Genomic DNA, 19,631 nt, shown 5'->3' with positions numbered 1-19,631 from the left:
TTCGTAAAGTCACACACAATTGTATTTCTCCCAAGCAAAGCCAGCGTGCTTAGCGCTGTCACTTCTGCACAGCTTTTACAACATCCCCCCTTTTTCCCCCTCTGCTTTACTAGAAGGTTTTCTCTCTTGTGCTCGGAGTCCATTCGTGCAAAGAGTAAAGAAGGCATAAATAAAAATGTGTTGGCTGTGACGAGAGATCTGTCCGCTGGAAATGAAGGGCCGGGGGAGAAGACAAAGGGGGGAAAATGCATGCAATGGTGTAGAGCTGGATATCTCTGTTAGTTGTCAGCGTTTAGTCCATGGCTGTGGAATGCTAATGAGTGAGGTCTCTCTCCCTTTCTCTCTCTCTTTCTCTCCCTCTCTTTCTCAACCCCCCTCCTCCCTGCTCTTCTCCATCCCCCTTCTCTTCTCTCCCTCTCCTTTCTCCCCCTCTCTCTCCCTCTCTCGGGGAGAAAAGCGGATCGATAGCTGACCCGATGGTTTTGGCCAATGCTTTATTTATCTGGCCAGGCAATGATATTATCAGCCTTGAACGTTATATACAGCAAACGTCTTCCTAAATCAACACAAAGGGATCCGCTTACACAGCGATCTGGGCTTTCTCGCAACCACCTCCCTCTCTCTCTCTCTCTCTCTCTCTCTCCCTCTCTCTCTCTCTCTCTCTCTCTCTCAGCCAGTCACACACACACACACACACGCGCACACACACGTACGCTGATAAACACACGTTTACGCACGGGGATGCAGGCGGGCGCAAGAAGGATCGTGCACGCACACACACACACAGACACACAAAGACCTCACACACATAAAGAAAGATCTCACCACTGCCTACGCACAGTTATGACAATCACGACAAACTAGCGTACACACACACACACACACACACACACACACACGCACGCACGCACAGGCAAAGGGAGGCGTCCCCTTATGTTACATTCACAACTGGGGATATTTTATACCCCGTAGGGCTGGATTTGATCCATGGCTTAAAGGTTGCCTGTGAGGTCTGCGGACAGATCTCAGAACAGCACACTGTAATCATCAGCTATGTCCCTCTCCATTGACTGTATACAGTCAATACAGCAAGAAACCCGGGCCATTTTGTGAGATAAAGCGCAAAACATCTCCCGGGAATTCGTTTAATTTTGGACATTTGTCCTCACTGCGCTGTTTTCAGCCATTTTACAAGTTTGTGTGGATGGAGGTGCGCGGTAGGCACGGCGAGGCACTTGTCTATTGTCGACATCATTTTTACGCACAAGACAATATGAGAAATAAGCCGTGTCATACTTCAGAGGGCCCCCCATTCATACATCGAGCCTCTATTTGGAAATTGTTATTGTCTCAAACAACAGTATTTGTCAAATGTGACCGGGGAAACCAGGCTACTATAAGTGAAATGAAGTGACGTGTAACGCCAATAGGACATTTCCACCGCTGCGTAAAACCATTGGGTTGCATTGAGGGTTTTGGAGAAATAGGTTCGCTGACAACTTAGGATAATAAATGTTTCGCTTTCAGACAGATATCTCAAACGTGAAATCGCACCCAGCTGCTTGTGTAAAGCAAACAAATAGCCCCCCGTGTTAGGAGTCCTCCACTTGTGGTTTGATGAATGAAACCAGACAAAGGTAAATGGTTATTTAACTCATTTCGGAGTAACACTTTGGTAACCGGAGTTTCCGAAATTACAGAGACACAAATGGGGCCTATAGTGTGCCTCATATCCATCTCCCTTACCCACCGCAGCTATAGTCCAACCTGACAGTACCCTTAATTTCACTTTTCTTTTAGAGTCCTTTAAAAATAAAATATATGCAACAATGCTCTCATTACAACAATGGGCAATACATCTCCCGATGGTGTGCTTATGAGAACGTTTTGTAGAAAAATAAGAAACAATTATAGCAGTTATTTGAAATATAATTGTTCAACATTTGAAGTGTTGCATAATATGCCTATTTGAGGTGCTGTCAAAGCCATAGAGTCAAAAATGGTCTATAACCAGTTTTTTCTAAAGAGTCCTCATGTGTTTTAGCTCGTATTGCTTATACAGAATCGTTAATTAGTAACACATGCCACCATTTCATCTATTTTTGAACTATTGCTTTATATAGCCTGTAGTGTAGCAATTGTATAACAGAATGCTCTCAGCAAGAGGATAAAAGATAGTTACTCTGGAGGGATTTAGAATACATTATGTGGAGACAACCAGCTGAAAGCTACGTTTAATAACACGGCAAACAATTTAGTCCAGAGCTACATAAAACAAAAACGACCTGGACTGTTGTGCTGGCCATGGTGAAGCCATATCCAGTCCCTTTGAAAAAAAAACATTTATTCTCGCATGCAGTCTATTTTTCTGACTGTGCAGAAAACTATCCTCCTGACTATCCTCTTATTCCCGAACAAAAACAACGAGTAAAAGATAAACACCCTAAATAATTCCCGGTGCTTCAGTAAATTATCTGGGGCTTTTTGGGCTGTGTAACTGAGATTGTTGGTTATGTGTTGTTTAATTTCGGTTAAATTCGGCAATTTCTGCTTCCAGCGCAAAGCAGAAAGGAAAGGCCTCATCAGCTCATTCTCCAACTTTGAACTGACCTACACTGTCTGAGCTTTCCAGCTCCAGGGGAATCATATCGACACTAAGGAAATAACAAACCAAACTACAGGGGTATTTGAAGAAATATCACATTGAGATGTTTGTACAGTAGTTTAAGCTACAACAAGGCGTCTGATAACTGACCCAATACCACAGACAGGTCGATTGGGATCAAATAGGTCCAATATGCCCGAACAGACTGCAATCACATACCCGTGAAGAACAAAGAATGAAGAATTAAAAAAAACCCACAATAACATTATATTTTAAGAGAGCATCTGAGGACAAGCTATAGCATCATGCAAGCATGAGCACAAACTAACAGTACCTTAATGGTGTAGCCTAAGAATGGGGCAGGTAACACAAACAAATAAACCAGTGGCAGTAATACCCCTCCCCCAAGCCTACGGGAGATAATAAATATGGCCATATGTGTGGAGATATAAATAAAATTCAGACATTGCAACGTACTACAGTTCAGCCCTGTCCTCCTGTCCCTCATCACTGCCAGTCTGCAGATGAAGATGTAGGCAATATGGCATATAAGCAACACGTCTGACGAAGAGAGGAAGGAAATAGGCACATTTAATAATAATTGGCACACCAAATACCCCATTTTCTTCTTCATAACGCCTTCCAATTTATCACCTTTTTATCAATCTGCGTGTGAGTGCAATGACGGTGCGTGCTTTTCCACATAGGGTATCTCTGATCCAGATCCATAACTGGGCTTGCTGTGTCATTTGTAGAGTGTATGGAGACAAACAAATAAAAAAACAGAGTGAATGCACATAGAGAGGCAGGCCTATGCAAGGACAGAAACTCTATGTAACCCATCTAGCACGTTGAGGACTTTATCGATGTACTCATTACATTCTGAATGTATCAGTCAAACCAAGGCCACATCTCTCTCTCTCTCTCTCTCTCTCTCTCTCTCTCTCTCTCTCTCTCTCTCTCTCTCTCTCTCTCTCTCTCACACACACACACACACACACACACACACACACACACTGACGCAAACACTTTGCCTTCCCTCTCACACGTTTCCCCTCTCATTTGTCTCTGCACTGGCTCCAAAGTCTCTCTCTCTCTCGCTCTCTCTCTCTCTCTCTCTCTCTCTCTCTCTCCCTCCCTCTCCTTCCTCCTCTCTATTCCCACACAATGCATCACACTCGGTGTTCCTATCGACTGGCTTACATGCTGTAAAATACATTTTCCAGATTGATCACGCATATCACAGCAGCTTTGCGGCGGGGCCTAACCCTTTTGCCAAATGACGCCTACATCAATATTGAGGCATGCACTATCAAGGTAGAGTTTTTTTTTTTTTAAGCGGGGAGAGGAGAATATTGTTTGGCTTGTGGAGAATCACCTTGATTAAGCCACAGGAGGTAGGATAGAGGTGGCTCGGTGTGGTGCGCAGGCTTTCCTTGCTGTCTGGGAAAAATATTAAACATTAATGCGCTCACAGGCAGGCAGAGAGCTCACTGCTGTAGTTCCTCACGTAAAGCCTCCCCTCCTTTGTGTTCGCATAGCCAGTTATGTCAGTGGGTCTGTTATAAGGTGAGGTATGCACCCATTGCGTAATTGCCACAGTTAACCGTGTGTATCACCTCTTTTTTCACTGGTAGGTGTAATGGAGGCAAACAGTAAATTCAGGATTATATGTTTTCAGTGCAAGGTAATGCAAGATATTGGAAAGCATCTGTAACTAGGCGGCACTTGCACATTTCTTATAGAAAGCAGGGACGCATAAAGAAAACAACAGATTCCCCTCAAATGGTGTAAAATAAGCCCGAGCATCTTGACATTTGCTCCCATGAAAATGCTGGAATGAGACATCGTTGCCTATTTCTTTTTTTAATAGTACAGTCACCATCACACAACTTCATCAACCGACCCTTCTGCAAAAAGCTGCATCATGGAGTAAGCAAACTGAAGGCAACAACCAATAAAATTCAAGAAACAATGAAAATTTTCAAGACGAAACAAACAAAATGTATTTGAAATGATATATTAAAAGTGCTTTTGATTTTCATGTCTCTCCTCTTTGACTGATGATCGACTCCACACGCACTCATGGCCCGGGGAAAGGCGCCCCAGACGTCCTCTCAGTAAAAATGTCCTGGAGGTCAGTTTGCTGCAGTTGCAGGTCCATAGTATCAATTGGGAAAAAAGTTCAACCATCAGTGGTGATATTGTCATAGCGATTAGACTGTTTCTTATTTGTCTAAATTTCTTTATTTTTCTGTTTTTAAATTCTCACTTCAATTTTAATTCTTGGAGAACATAGCTTCGACAACATATATCGCACTCATTATAAGAAGCAAAAGGTTATATCAAAAATTATTAGTATAGAATCACAGAAACCCTGGTTTAGAACCAGAAAAAATACAAAACAGAGAGGTACATAGACACAGGACAATTCTTATAATTGCTTGGAAACATTATTTTCCCGCTAAGTCTTGATTCTTTTTTTTCTTACTGCGCATATGATGTTTTTCATTTTATTTGTATTTTTTTTTTACAAAAAAGGAAAATAAAGACTAGTATTTTACAAAATGAAGAGTATTGTTCTTGAAGATGAGGGTGGATTTACACAGGTGTAAAGTCCAGTTCCAATATTTTTCTGTACATAATGTATTCCATCTCAGTCCCAGAAGACAAAAAAAAAAAGAAAAAAAAAATGTCATGTCTTCCAAGTTTCTCAGAAAAGGTCCTATATATAGTCTTCTTGAAGGAGGATGGGGTGGGGGTGCTGAATTTTGGTCCTTTTTTTCCTCTCTTTTTTTCCACTCATATAAGGATCATTGGATGGACATGTAAGGCCAGTTGAAGCTGCTCCCGGATAATAGCATATCCCTGATGAGGGTTTCAATAGGAGTTTTACCTACCAAGCGGACGAAGAACAGCTGCTCGATTACCGACGAGGAGACGGTGCGCAGGGAGGGCAGCCGCAGCAGGAGCTTCCCAAAGCGGCTGGGCTGGTTGGGATACTGGCTCCTCACGTACTCCTCCAGGGCGCACTGGGACTTCTCCTGTAGGCTCTCGATGTGAGCAGCGTCCGACAGGCCGCAAGCGTCTGCGAAACACACACCAAAAGCAGTCTGGTCAGGGTCGTCAGTGCTCTAAATCCTAAGGTATGCTAAGGCGAAGTGCCTGCATCAGATAACATTTGCCGTTAAAACTTCAAAAATCCACTTGCACCGGCTAAATGTATAGGAACAAGTGGAGCAATAACTGGTGACTGAAAAGATATTCTTATTTGGTCAATGTGATAAATTATTAGACGAATGGGTCACTATATCTTGCACAGACGCACACAGCTTAGAGGAGCATTGATCTTGAATTGTGATATTTTTTAGATATTACTTCCAAATAGATTTCTCGCAATTTTTTTGCTTCATCTTTACTGTCCATTATATTGATACAAACTACAAAATCTTTTTTTGGACTCACTTAGGCTTAGGTATGGCGTGTGCCACACCTTGCCATATACAATTGACGCCCGCAAAAGCACTCTGGTTATCATTCAACATCAGCCTTTACGTGTTATTGACAAAGTGGAATGAACAAACACACTGCCCAAACATGCTACATCACACTGAGCAAGGGGGACTGTCATACAGAATAAACAAGGGGCGCACTGCTGAAGTAGGGGATGCACCACTCAGGGTAGGACACCTCTGGCTGTTCATACACCAACCAGAAAGAATATAGCGCTAAAGATCATGAAAACGGTGCTATAGGCATATAGAGTAAGAATAGATGGAGCACTGGAGCAAGGGCGAAAGGTAGGCTATAGGCCTAAAGGCCACTACTCTTGATGTCTGGGCTCAGGGGATTCAAGTATAAGGAAACATAAACGACACTGATGAATCTGAAATTACACTGGATGTAATGTGACCTAATTACTCTGCAGTAAGCTGTTAAGTCATTTCGCCGCTCTTCTCTCCATAGACCACTCTTGGCCTGTTTTCCGATGGAGCCTATAGGAGAGGCCGCTGGAAGCAATCAAATTTATTAGCAGAGGTGAAGTCAATAGTCACGCAGAAAGGACGTAAAATGTCAGGAAAAGGAGCCAGTACAACAACACAGGCGGAGTGTGTGTTTTCGTGCTCAGTGGTAGGTTACGCATGCCTTGTGCAGCCCACGTCCCACTATAGACAAAAGCATATAGTTTGTGTCTTACGATATGCTTTTGCGTGTTATCAAGAAAACTGTTAATCACACAAGCCAAGCATGCGTGTCCTCCTGCAAAAAAAAAAAAAAAAAAAAAAAAAAAAGAACTGCCGTAAACGCAGGCAGTGTAGCCCGCTGGCATATATGGTCCCTACATGGAGTCTAGCCTATAGGCCATCTCCTGACGAGTTTGTATTAAGCTGTGCTTCTGTGGAAACTACACAAGAAAGATAGCTTCAGTTTTCAAGCACAAATGCATTAAACACTGGACAATAGTATCCGAGAGGCTTTTAAGCCTATTCGTGATTTCTCAGTGCTATAACTCACTATGGCCAGACACAATAACCTTATGAACCCAGGGGCAACACTGAGATCTCGGGGTGATTTACTGTGACCTCAGTCCGGCCGGCCACAGCTCCATGTAGGCTATGCAAATCCCTTGGATTAACGTTGAGTGTCCCTTTTAAAATCTAAAACAATCAACAAGGTCGAAATGAATTAAATTTGGGAATTTCTTGCAAAATAGAATGCTTGCCACGGACGTTGCAATACAGCAATACGAAGTTCAAAGCATCGCAGGGAATGGGCTGCAGTTGAATGTAGCCTATGCGTCAAGAGAAAGCTAGTCAAAGACACCCCATAGTTCCCCATACAGGCCTGCCTGCAACCCTGCACCCCACTACCTCAATAGGCTGAAACATGGGAGCAGATAGCTTCCAGATTCGCATTGGGGTACGACTATTGCTGTGGTAGGTTAGTAAAGGCACATAGTGTGCACATATGGATGAGGAGTCAATGTGAGACGATGATCCCGAGCTATGGTGAAATAGTTTAGCCCGATCACCATTATGTATGCATCAAACACTGACAAGTCTCATGTTATTAAAGGCAAACAATCCACGCTGGTCTTGGCAGGGCACCACATGACCCGTTATAGCATATCAGCCTAACTAAACGATCTGTTAGAATACAAGTAAAATGTTAGCATCTGTTTGAAGATTCCTATTTTGGTAGTCTGGGGTGAATTACTGAAACGCTGCACGATAGAAAAGTATTGTTGACAGTGCATGCGGTTACATTATGAGCTGTAGGCTAATAGTAAATACAGCTAAGCAAGCTGGCTGTCAAATATTAGTATTGTATAGTATTTATGACTCTAAATGCAAAGTTACTTGGATTAAAACCCAGTTTTACTTCTCAGTATGTGTTCAGAATTTGCCGTGTCAAATTAGCTACCAAACCCCAAATTTTAAGTATAGCCTAGTTATTATGCCTCTAGAAACTAAAAATATCTAAAACTACGAGAGAGTCCTGCAACTCGAAGAAAAGCTACGTGGTAATGTTGTATTCGCCAGAAAAAGGAAAATTGAGGGTTATGGGTGGTTTAATAGTTTGGAATACAACATTTCCTCTGAGTCTTTATTTGCAAGTTTAGTGAACAGTCAGACTTAGAGTTTAGATATTTTGTATTCTGGTTCACTATACTATATTATAGTATAGTACTAGTACTAACTTTATATTATAGTATACTATAGTTTAATAGAATAGAATAGAATAGAATAGAATATATATATATATAATTATATTATATAATATATACTATAATAGGCCTAATAATATAATAATTTATTAACAAGCATTATAATATATACATGGGGGTGTAGATCCCTATGATATTAAGAACAGAAAAGCAAATAATAAATAATAGATATCAAAATAAGTCAAAGCTATTTTAGCACCAAGACAGGACAAGTGTTGTCAGGCTCACCATAGGACAGAGTTATGACGCTTTCTAGGGATATTGGTAGTGAGAAGTATTTCTATATAAACTTAAATCTGAAAAACACAGTAAAACGGAATATTTTATTAAATACCTGCCCAATTATAGAATATGTACAACCGTGTTACAGAATTTTGTAATGGGCCAAATAAAAGACTATGAGGTCAAGACTTTGAGGTAAGTTTAGAAGTAGTTTGGGGCCTATGGGTCAATTTAGACTTTTTTCCTCTCCTTCCCATCATCGCCACCCTCCCTTGACACAGCAGGCCTAATGGCACCAGGCGTCCACCATCAACACCAAAATAGCATCTAAATTACGCACAAGAGTAAATGAGGACCTTTAGGACCTTGCTCCAGTCAGCCATCAATTAAGCCATCAGCAATGTAGTTTACTTTTGAAAATTACCGATGATGACTTTTCAAAGCCTGCCCGACAAGAGAAAATATCTTCAATAACTAAGAAAATTAATAGGTCAAGAAAGATTACTCCTCAATCAATCTATAGAGTAGCGCTGTTCTGTGTCCTACAGAAGCGATGCACTGACATATGAGTCAACTTCATCAGTTACTTTGATCTCAGTCTGCTAAGGATTATTTCCTGTCCCTCATGACATGTGTTTGTGCACGCAAAACAAGGATAAAAGCATGCACCACCACTCATAAATACATCAGCTGTCATATACCACCAAGTCATAAGCTATTTTATCTTTACGCTCAATTATTTGACACCTGTTCCAAATTTTATGGACGCGAACATATCTGCAATCTCGGCTCAAAACTATTCAAAAAAGTTTGAACTCAACAATTATGAAATATGTAAACATGAAATTTTACATTGACTCGGATTAAAAAAAAGACGCTGAACTGGGACTTGAACTTGATGCATCGCTCACTCAATCTGGGTTTGTTTACACGTCTTTGCTGTGGCTACAACTGACATGGAAATGCATGCAAGTGGATATGTTGCAAGCTGTTGACAAAATAGCTATTCCATTCGGCAACATAAGCATCTCGTAAAATCAGATTTGTGAGTAGCCTGTACTTGACAGCCATATTCTTGATGCCAGTGTGTTTCACCCTACGTGTCTCGCTCTCTGTAGTTCTACTGCGACTAGGCCTCATTTCATTATAGACATGTTCCTATGGCATGTTGGACACCCACCTGATGTGAAAAGCACGATGGCCTTGATGCAGCTGTACTCTGCCGAGTCTACGTGGAGGGCCTTGAGCTTCTCCACTTGTTCCTGGAAGATCCGGATGTGATCCATGAAAGCCACGACGCGGTCCGCGGACATCGGGGAGGCGTGGAGGCCCGCCGCGGCGAGCAGAGGGGCCACATGCAGAGGCATGGAGCATTGGGCCGCGTTAAGCACAAACAACTCGCTCCACGTCAGCCTGAGAAGGGACACCTGGTCGGTGATCTGCAGGTCGGGAAAGAAAGGGATGTTTCTCGCCCACTCCACGGCGCTGAAGAGCAAACGAGCCGCCAGCTCGCAGATGTTCTCGATGCCCATGATATTGTTGGGCTGCATGCACTGGCTCCCGTACCGGGACGTCGGGTAAGGCTCGGCCCGCAGCAATAACGAGATGTATCCGGACAGATAGCAGTGGCCATTCAGAGGGTCCCCGTTCGTCAGCGCATACTGGCCTGGGTTGGGTTGGGTTGGAGGCATTCGTCCTCGCTGAACCGCTGACAAAAAGAAAGAGAAGGAGAGGAAATGTGCATCCAGGACTGATAAACATAGTTTATATGGTACAACCGTGAAGCAAGCTACAGCTAGTGTTTTTTTTCTGCTCGCAGATGAAAAGGCTTGCACTGAAATCAAAATTCAGCACGCTCTTCAAAACATATTGACTAGTGTATGCTGTTTGCAGGCCTATACCAAATTATTCTATCGACAACATAAGCATATCATAGAACAGATTTGCTGTGTCCCTCAAACTTCGAACAGTTTACATTTCTATTTAGGGATATAGGCTACATGTAAAATTAAAAGACAGTCACATGGGCGCACATACACTTTCATACACAAAAACACACACATTTTCTGTGCCCTAACAGTCCCACAATTTACCAAATTACATCCTATAGGGGTAATTCAAGGCCGGGTGTAATTGTTTATATTGCATGGAGTACTTGTATTACTTTGACGTTATATTTATTCGCGGTTTATGCTTATGTTAATATCCATTAATTGTGCTCAAACATATTACAAATGTGACTGATAATTACTATTAAATGCAATCACATTTACACATTTTAACTACTACACTTGGTCACTTGGTAAAAAAAAGAAACTCAGCTATTGTATGAAGGCCTAATAGTATAAATAAAATATTAATATAACTCGGTGTACACTACAGCCTACACGTGTATTACTGCAAATAGTAGATTTTAAAATGGGAATATTTATGTAGTTTGGGATGAAAGACTTGACAAGGAAGGAAAGTTACGGCCTCTAATGCACCAGACAAAACAATGAGCCTTGCACAACTTCAGCGGCATTATTCAGTGTGCCTGAGATGTCTAGTCAGCATATGGAGCTAGAGAGAGACGTGGGCTTGTAGTCTGTTCATTTCAAATACATGTACAAACCGCGCTATACAATTATAAATTAGTAAGCTGCACATATGGAAGGGACTATTCGCCGTGTAGACTGCACGCACGCACGCACGCACGCACACACACACACACACACGCACACACACACACAAACATACACACGCACACACGCACACACACACACACACACTATATCCCCCCCTAAAACCCACGCAAAAGGGGCCTGCTAGACGTAATGCCTTTGCTTGTACAGGTTAGACTGCAACAGAAACAAAATAAAAAATGTCAGCTAGATAAGTAGCCGCTTTGTTTAGACGACCTGCATTCAAAAGCATAGCTGCTGTGGGTGCACTGGCCTTTTACCCCTCTCTCATATAGGAAGAAAGACTAATCACACATGCAAAAATCTCTCAAAAACATGGATGTAGACTGCAGTATGCCCAGCCATATAGCCTGTGACCTTAATGCAACATGGCAGCCCTGTTCGTCTGCTACTAGGATGCGTAATCATGAGTGGGCTTTTATAAAAATATATTCACCTTCCCGCCGCATTCCCACTTTTAAACATTTCTTCAGCCGACAGTATTGGCACTGATTTCGGTGGTGCTGGTCAATGGGACAGTTCCTATTGGCACGACATGTGTATGTTAAGTTCCTCCGCACACTCCTCTTGAAGAAACTTTTGCATCCCTCGCAGGTGAACTGGCCATAGTGTTTGCCGCTCGATTTGTCTCCGCAAACGACACATTCAATATGCTGCTGACTCTGTCCAGAATTTTGACTCCCCTTGTCCCCGGCGGTCCCCGGTGTGGACGGGGGTCCCGGCTGGCTGGGGGTCTGCGGAGTGTGCGGCGCCGCCGACGCCGCCTGCTGCTGCTCCCTCGCCGGCTGCGCTGCTGGGTTGGGGCCGCTCGGAGGTCCTCCGGCCACGTCTTCCTGCGGATCTCGCCAGACGCTAACTACCATTGCCATATCTCGGCCCCGGAAAGTGCTATAAAGCGAAATGATCGCCGGTGTTTATGAAGCGTAGAGGAGAAAAGGGAGCTCTCAAAAGACGGGGCAGTGCAAAGTCAAATCGGAGCACGCAATCTCATATGGGGTAAGAAGGGGAGCACAACGCGATCAATACATTCAAAATACAGGAGGGCGATTGAATAGGCACCCGATCAGGATATGCAAGTATCGGGAGGCCAGTTCCAAGGTAAATTGCAGTCAGCCATTCAGGAACCCCTAATCTTGTAGGAAAACCCGAGCCCAGACGTAACAAATTGCAGTTTGATATAAAATAGCCACAAAGGGAAAGGCAGGAGCGATTCACATGGACGCAGAAACGAGCATAAAAACCTTTTTCTGGAAAGACACGCGATCCAAAGTGCTGCGGAGAAATAAATTCCTTTCTCTTTTCTTCCCCTTGCTCCTTTACACTCCCGTCTTCGCCGTATAGGAGGGGAGGAAAAACTGAAGAGCTGGATTTTTACATCTATATTCTTAAATAAACCTCATCATCTCGCCCAGCAGCGAAAAAAACCGCGTCGCCGAATGAAGTGCCCATGTATAGTTTCACCTCTCTCCAGCAGGAGGAATGGAGATACGAAGAGAAAAGATAAAAAAGAAGAGGAAAAAACACCAACAACTAATAGAATATGCAAGAAGAAGGAGAGACCCAAAAATGAATGCGCTTAAACGGGAGGACCAGCAGAGCAATGTTTCCGAAACGGGGGATCTGCGCGAATGTCTGTATATAGTGAACTTTGACACTACTATTGAAACTGACACGTTTCTATGGAGATCGCTGCGCCTTATATGGTGCTCATGTCAAGGAGCCAAGAGAGGGGCTGCTGGAGACTGATAATCAAAGGCGACTGACTGGCCAGAGCCCTGCATAGAGGAGGAGGAGAGGAGGAGAGGGGGGGGGGGGGGGTATAGGGAGAGAGAGAGAAAATGGGAGGCTAAGGTTATAGCCAAGCCCTCTCTTTCTCTCCATTGGTTAGAGTCCCCCTCCGTTCATTCACTGCAAAAAATGTCCATCTCAGTAAGTCACTGGGTCTCATGTTAAAATCTTATAATCTTATTTTTTTTTCTTAAAACACTTAAGTAAAATTTTGCCAGTGGTGGTGAGATGATTCCACTTGTTTCCAATTGCAGTTCGACTCTTTTGAATAATTTTCAAGTGTCAATATGTTGGAACAAAGCAGAATAAGGTAAATCACCCCACTAGTATCAAGAAAATGACACTCGATTCCAGGAAATTCTTGAGATAAGTCGATTTTCATCGGAAATGAGTGAAACTATCTCGCCCCGTTGGCAGATTCTTTCACTGGTTTTGAGGAAAAATTAGATTTCAAGACTCAATAGTGGACTGAATGACTTGTTAAGACGGACATTTTTTGCAGTGTTGCTACCTACGGCTGGAGGGGCTGGGGGGCTCTGACAGGCACAATTTACATTGAGCTCGCCCCGCGCTGCTATTTACTTTGAAACCTGATTAGTATGGGCCGTCTATTGTCACCAAAAAGAGGAAGAAACCCTGGATAGAATAGCAGAAAAAGCGGGGTAAAAGCAAGGGGGGACAAAGCTTTTACGCACGACAAATACACCAAAAAACGTGCGCAGCGGCGAAAGGGGGACTCTGGCACAGAAATTCCCCAAAGTTTGAATATGGTTTGTCTTGGACTGGTATCTTTATTATACAATTAACGGATATCATTATTGCTCTGCCGCGGGTTTTATTATCACACACGTTATTCTGTTTTTGGCATGCGCATTGCGGTAGATCCTCGTCTGTAATGGTTACATTCTCGCTGATATAAACTTAAAATTTAGTGCAAACTAGCTCATAAAACGAGGAAAATAGCAATGGAAGAATGATGCATAATAGACAGTGTGTGTTAGACAAACGGGATGCGGTGCCAGCGGCCGAAAATCTCTAAAATTAGACGGAGGAATAAGCAATATTCAATAATTACCGAGGTCCTATACTCTTCCCAATCACTGAGTGGGTGTCACATTATGTCTTAATAATGACAGTAATTCAAAATCATGTGAAGTTGTTTGAAATTTGCATGGGGATTCCGGCTTTTTTGTATCAGGGTTTCTGAAGGCTTACTACCTCTCCAACTCAAAAATGTCTGGATCGCGCTGCCATCTAGCGTACAATGTACAATTACAACCTGATATTAATGCATGCACAAGTCATCAAGCATGAATTTTTAAATCTTGTAAAGTTTATAGAAAATCAAATGTGTTCCTGTGTTTCGTATCATTTAAACCACGTTTTCTTTCTCGAGTTTCTAAAAAGAATCAGCTTGTAAAGTTTGTTACAGTATGGAGTTAAAAAAAAAAAAAAAAAAACCTCAAACAACTCTAATAATTAGAAGCTATATTGCAACAAAATATAAGTAGCCTAATGAATACACTAACATTTTGATTGCATTTAGATTCATAAGGAAACACAAGGTCTAAATGCTGTGCGTAAATCATCTCCAAAAACATGGCAATACAAATAGACCATGTGGCAAAGGAATTACCATTCATAATACATCAAATTATTGTTTAATCAAAACTAATGTAAGTCGTTATAAACACCGCTTTAAGCACATAGAGATATTAGCAGATATAATGGAGCGTAAATATGCAAGTGCCCCCTTTGGAAACGCATAGGAGGGATGGGTTGTTTTTTAAGTATTCAACAACAGAGCTCTCTCTCCCGTCCCTGTCTCGGACACTCCACTGAAACTCCCCGGCCATGTCTCCAGCTCTTTGAAAAGGTGAAACCAATAAGATTAAATCGGACAAAGAATTTTTTTCTGTAAGTGTATCATTAAGATTTAACTCCACAGATTGGAAAGGGGCTTCGCAGGAGAAGAGGAGAGGAGAGTGAGAGGGACAGCGAATGGGAGCAGGGTAAAGGCTCTAATAGAAAGCTAGAGCATGGAAACAGCGAGAGAAAGGGGAGAAAGTGGACAGCAGGACATTAAAAGAAGAAGCACCAGCGACGGCGGTTACCAGTGCAGGACAAGCTTTCTACCTGGATAAAGCGAGCAACCAGTAAGGCAAGTAGACTATATTTATTTCCCCCCTTCTCCTAAACTATACACACTTGGCTCTAAATGTAGGACTAAATTCTCTGTCATGCCACATGACCATTAACTCCAAACCATGCAGCCGAACCAGGCACTGTTACATTCCAAGGCACAACTTTTTTTTAAGCACTAGACCTCGCATCTTTCCCCATATTATAACCGATTATGTGGACTCGTTTCTTCGTTTTTCAGCTGTCGTCACCAATTTGCAGATCAGATACTAGTATGTTATTATAGGCTGGTTGTACCGCTGGGCATGGGAGCTTTTTTTTTGCACGTCCCATGCATCTCACCTGCGAGGCTGCAAGGCTATTTGTTGTTTGAACACATAATGAAAAGATCGATAGCAGCCTGTTTGTCTCAGCGATAGTGTCACCGGATTAAAAGGCTGATCAAGGAAACCAGCCGTTGCCCATCTTTAATACTGTTTTCCAAGTGCCAGTTTAGTCACTACTGTCACATGCAAATAGCTAACGTAGATTCGCGCATATCTCACGCATATGAATCAGTACGATGCATTATATGTCCGGATAGGCTGTAATGAGGAAGTTGGAGTAACTTTCCCAACCATAGACGTTGTAATATGACATGCAATGTGTTATATCACACCAGTATTATTGATATAAATATATTAGAAATTGCTATAAAATAAATTATATGTAGGCAAACTATAGACCAAGGTAACTTTTTTCCTTTACAAATTAAACGGTAGCTTGCAAGACTGCACTACACAATTACATTCCTCTTAATCCTCCCATGGATGCGTTAATGTTAATGCTAATTAATATTTTTACGTGAGGGAAGTAATAGTTATTTTTCATTTCCTTTCTAATGTATCCCTTACAGTCATAGCTTTCCTTATTTGAGAAGAACGCATGCATGTCTATATGATTTATGAAGTTATTGAAAACATGTAATGAATTACTTAATCACACCATTATTTAACATGTCTTTCAGGTAATGGATGCATTTGAGCAATATAGCCTATTCAATAAAGTTAAAATTACCTCAATGGAGAATAAACAGCCAGCATATTTCCATTGTAATGCTTCTCTTTGTTTTGTAACAGATAAATCGTGAGCTTGGAATTTGCATCTGACTTTTTTTATGTATCAAAATTGAGCTATCCACATATTCATGGTCTTTGAATGTTACTTTATGCTTGTGTGTTGTTATTTAATTTTAAAGGAGAACCTTTTGGGGTTAAATATTTAAAAAAATAGAAAGTACATAACAGTTTTACCAGATGGCATGTGAAATCTTTGATGCTCAGTATCTCAGAGCTGCACTCCACCCAGACAGAACCTTATAATTCCAGGCTCATGAAATGTAGTTTTAATACAGTTTGAACCAATAAGCGCTGCTATCAGTTGGGAAAACACTGAGGTCAGACGTGCAAGGCCCCCAATAAAACAACAGATGACTACAACAATGTGTTTTAGATCATCTGAAACTATGCAAATTGATGAAGAGATTTATCAGTGGCTGTAGGCCTATTTATTATTGATTGTCTATAATCACACCAGGCCTATGACCACAGCACATTGTAAATACAGTCAACAAGACATGGTATAGGCTAAAGGTTGGTTCCCTTTTCCAGGGGCCTCTTGCTCAAAACGCCTCCTCCAAAAGACAAGTGTTGTGTTTCTTCACGACGGGCTAGAGGGCCACACATCTGATGTGATCCCTGCGCATTCAACATCTGTCTGCAAACAGCCTTTTTCCCTTTAGTTAACCACCTAGAATAAAATGCTGAGCATATTTACTAGCATGACATTATGAACATCGTCACATAGACATAATAGACACAGTGTTTCATGCGGGGTCCCGGGTGGTTGTTTGAATAGTACAGACTGGTTAATAGTGCTCATATCCAGCATAGCATGACTGCCATGTGTGGTTACCTAATAAGATGCAGCTCCCAACCCTCCGAAATAACTTTGCACTTGTTGGACTTCATGTCAGTATGGGATGGATAAATTAGTCACTAAAGTTGGATTAATTAATAATGAGGTGATTTGGGATTAGTGAGTAAACACTTAATGATGCTTTGTAGACAATGCCATTTTAGTTTCACATCTTTATACAGTCTAGACTTATTAATTTGTAGATGCCATTATAATTTTTTTAATTAATTGCCCGAGCATATATGAGCTCCCCAGTGTTGGGGCAATGCGTTTTATATTTGGGATTAAAATAAATAAGATCTGAGAGATGCACACAATCTTATTACAGCGTAGATGTCACACTGACTTTTAGGAGAAGTAGCCTATATATATATGTTTAGCTAAGCCCCTGTTTATCTTTGAACAATATATTTTGAGTAATTTAATGTTCAGGATTCTTGCAAATAGCTTCTGGATCACTTGTGTTAGTATCTCTACATGTGAGCATACTGATGAGTTTTGGGGCTGGTAGTGTAACAATGCAGTGGCACATTGATTTATGCTGTTTTAAATAGGCGACAAGGGCGAAGACTTTTCTCTTTTTAATTAAGCTGAAATTGTCGAATATAACTTGATATCAAAACCTTCGACCTATTTGAAACAACACATCGATTTTGACAGTGTTTTACGCAAGAACCCAATTCCTAGAGTGAAGTTAGTGTAACTTTTCTCAACACCATTATAGGCTACTTAGAAAAATGGCACTTGAAAAAACACATTTAACTCGTGCGCACTGCACAGAAGTAACACAAACTTTTTTTTCATATTTTTGTAAATCCTAATTTTTTTTTATAAACCCAAACTCTGCGTTACTCTCATGTTTGAATTGGAGGTTTTGTTGCTTTGAGTGGTTGTGGGTTGAAAGGGAGGAGGAGGAGGGGGTGCTTTTTGTCCAGATCTGATCCCCAACTTATTCTGGGGGCTCAGATTGGTGTGAAAGGGACGAGAAGGTCACTTGAAATCGCCTTTTATCCGCTGCCTTTTTCTCTATGGATCAGCAACTTTCAATAGACATAATCTAATCGCTCTTAATGGAAAGGCCATTCGTGAGAAATAGTGGAAATATCGTTGAGCCTATAGGCTATAGGCATTTAAGGCCGCAGCATTTAACAGGCAACAAGAATCCACAAAATAGCGTTGCTATTAATTATTACTGGAAACAGAAAACTAACTTTCAGAAAAGCCTCTCTCCAAACTAAAACATTAAAAGTTCAAAATCAAACATATCAAATAGACTAAAAGTATCCGACAGATTCAAACAATAGTTTAGGGTAAATATATATTTTTTTGTATTGGCTGTAGTGCCTATGAATAGCCTAATTATTATATAATTTGCATGTTATTTAAATATCATATATGTGTGATATTTAGGGTTATCTTTTTGCCCTGGCAGGACGCTGGTTCTGACTGTAGAGAAATTGCATTGTCCTACAGTGCGACACATCCTAGGTTGTACATAGGATCATTGTTTATTTTCCCCTCATTATTAATCTGGGCTCGTGTCTCCAGGGGTTTGAGATCCTTCAGTTTTAGATGTGATGAATGAAAGTCTCATTCCAGGGTTTTTGCATCCCAAGCTATAATTGAGGACAATGAGGCCGGAATGACTTTCCCAATTAGGCTTGAGGTTGGAGTTAAGTTAGAGGGACTGTCAGTTTATGCTATGGGCAATGGCTTTATTGCTCACTAACCATCATCTCTTTAGAGCCTATGTGCTAATTACTTTGGATGGTCCCAGAGACGGAGATCATAAATCCATTAGCACTCAAACCCTCGTGGTTCCACAGTGCAAACACTGTAATTTTGTAGTACACCAAAAAACCAAACTTTAACTACCAGTAGCTACATCAAGGGAAACAGATTTTCAACGGCGTGTGTACGTCTTAGGGCTCAAATGTAAAAGGAAGCCTATCTTGTATCCCTATAACGCACTTAACAAAATGTATCAATCAGCAGTTAAACCAAAGGCATATAGACTAAACTAGGCATGACAGAAATTAACTGACAGAAAAATATCCGAATGGTTCTTGACTGCCACTGACCGGTGGTAGCTTAAAAACAACACCTAAAATGAACCAGCCTGTATGCGTATAAATTACTATATCAACCTGATGCAGCATACATCATTTTCATACATTTGTATGCAAGTTTGGGAAATCATTTATTATTTTCCCCCTAAGTGCTTGTAAAGTATCCAGGGGAAGATGTAGCCCTAAGGAATAAAGTGAATAAAAAAGAGTTAATACCTGTTTGACTGTGCCTTAAAAGAAGGCAACACAAAAAACGGGACCCAAACGGGGGTGCATGAAGGCATTTCACCCTTAAAGTAATTTATTTCAGGGAAACCGGAGGGCAAAGGTGGAATTCTTGAGAAATTCAACAAGGATAAGGGAGCTTTAGGAATTCTGCACGCAGATTACCTTTCATCCCATCCTCACATTATCCGACAAAACACACTGTAGAAATA

General features: G+C 41.5%; 1 protein-coding gene across 3 annotated transcripts; it reads right to left on the bottom strand.

Annotated features, from left to right (window-relative positions):
- Positions 1 to 4,513: 4,513 nt before the first annotated feature.
- On the bottom strand, positions 4,514 to 12,840 carry nr2f1a (nuclear receptor subfamily 2, group F, member 1a). Of its 3 annotated transcripts, XM_071545854.1 has the most exons (4): positions 11,676 to 12,840; positions 11,478 to 11,492; positions 9,736 to 10,263; positions 4,514 to 5,693 (listed from the first exon to the last, which is right to left on the bottom strand). In XM_071545854.1, the coding sequence occupies exons 1-4, from the start codon at positions 12,106 to 12,108 to the stop codon at positions 5,419 to 5,421; spliced, it is 1,251 nt and encodes a 416-aa protein (XP_071401955.1). In that variant the 5' UTR covers positions 12,109 to 12,840; the 3' UTR covers positions 4,514 to 5,418. The 3 variants fall into 3 exon arrangements, with proteins under 3 accessions (XP_071401955.1, XP_071401937.1, XP_071401947.1); XM_071545836.1 differs by lacking the exon at positions 11,478 to 11,492 and having other exon boundaries at positions 9,736 to 10,305; XM_071545846.1 differs by lacking the exon at positions 11,478 to 11,492.
- Positions 12,841 to 19,631: the final 6,791 nt, after the last annotated feature.

This window comes from Centroberyx affinis, unplaced genomic scaffold (assembly GCF_046629955.1).
Source record: "Centroberyx affinis isolate AG114_WGS23_722 - 3 ecotype Tasmania unplaced genomic scaffold, CSIRO-AGI_Caff_v1 ptg000258l_1, whole genome shotgun sequence".
In the NCBI taxonomy this organism is placed as follows: Eukaryota; Metazoa; Chordata; class Actinopteri; order Beryciformes; family Berycidae; genus Centroberyx; species Centroberyx affinis.
The sequence above is the reverse complement of the archived record's forward strand: the minus strand, read 5'-3'. Positions and strand labels throughout refer to the sequence as shown.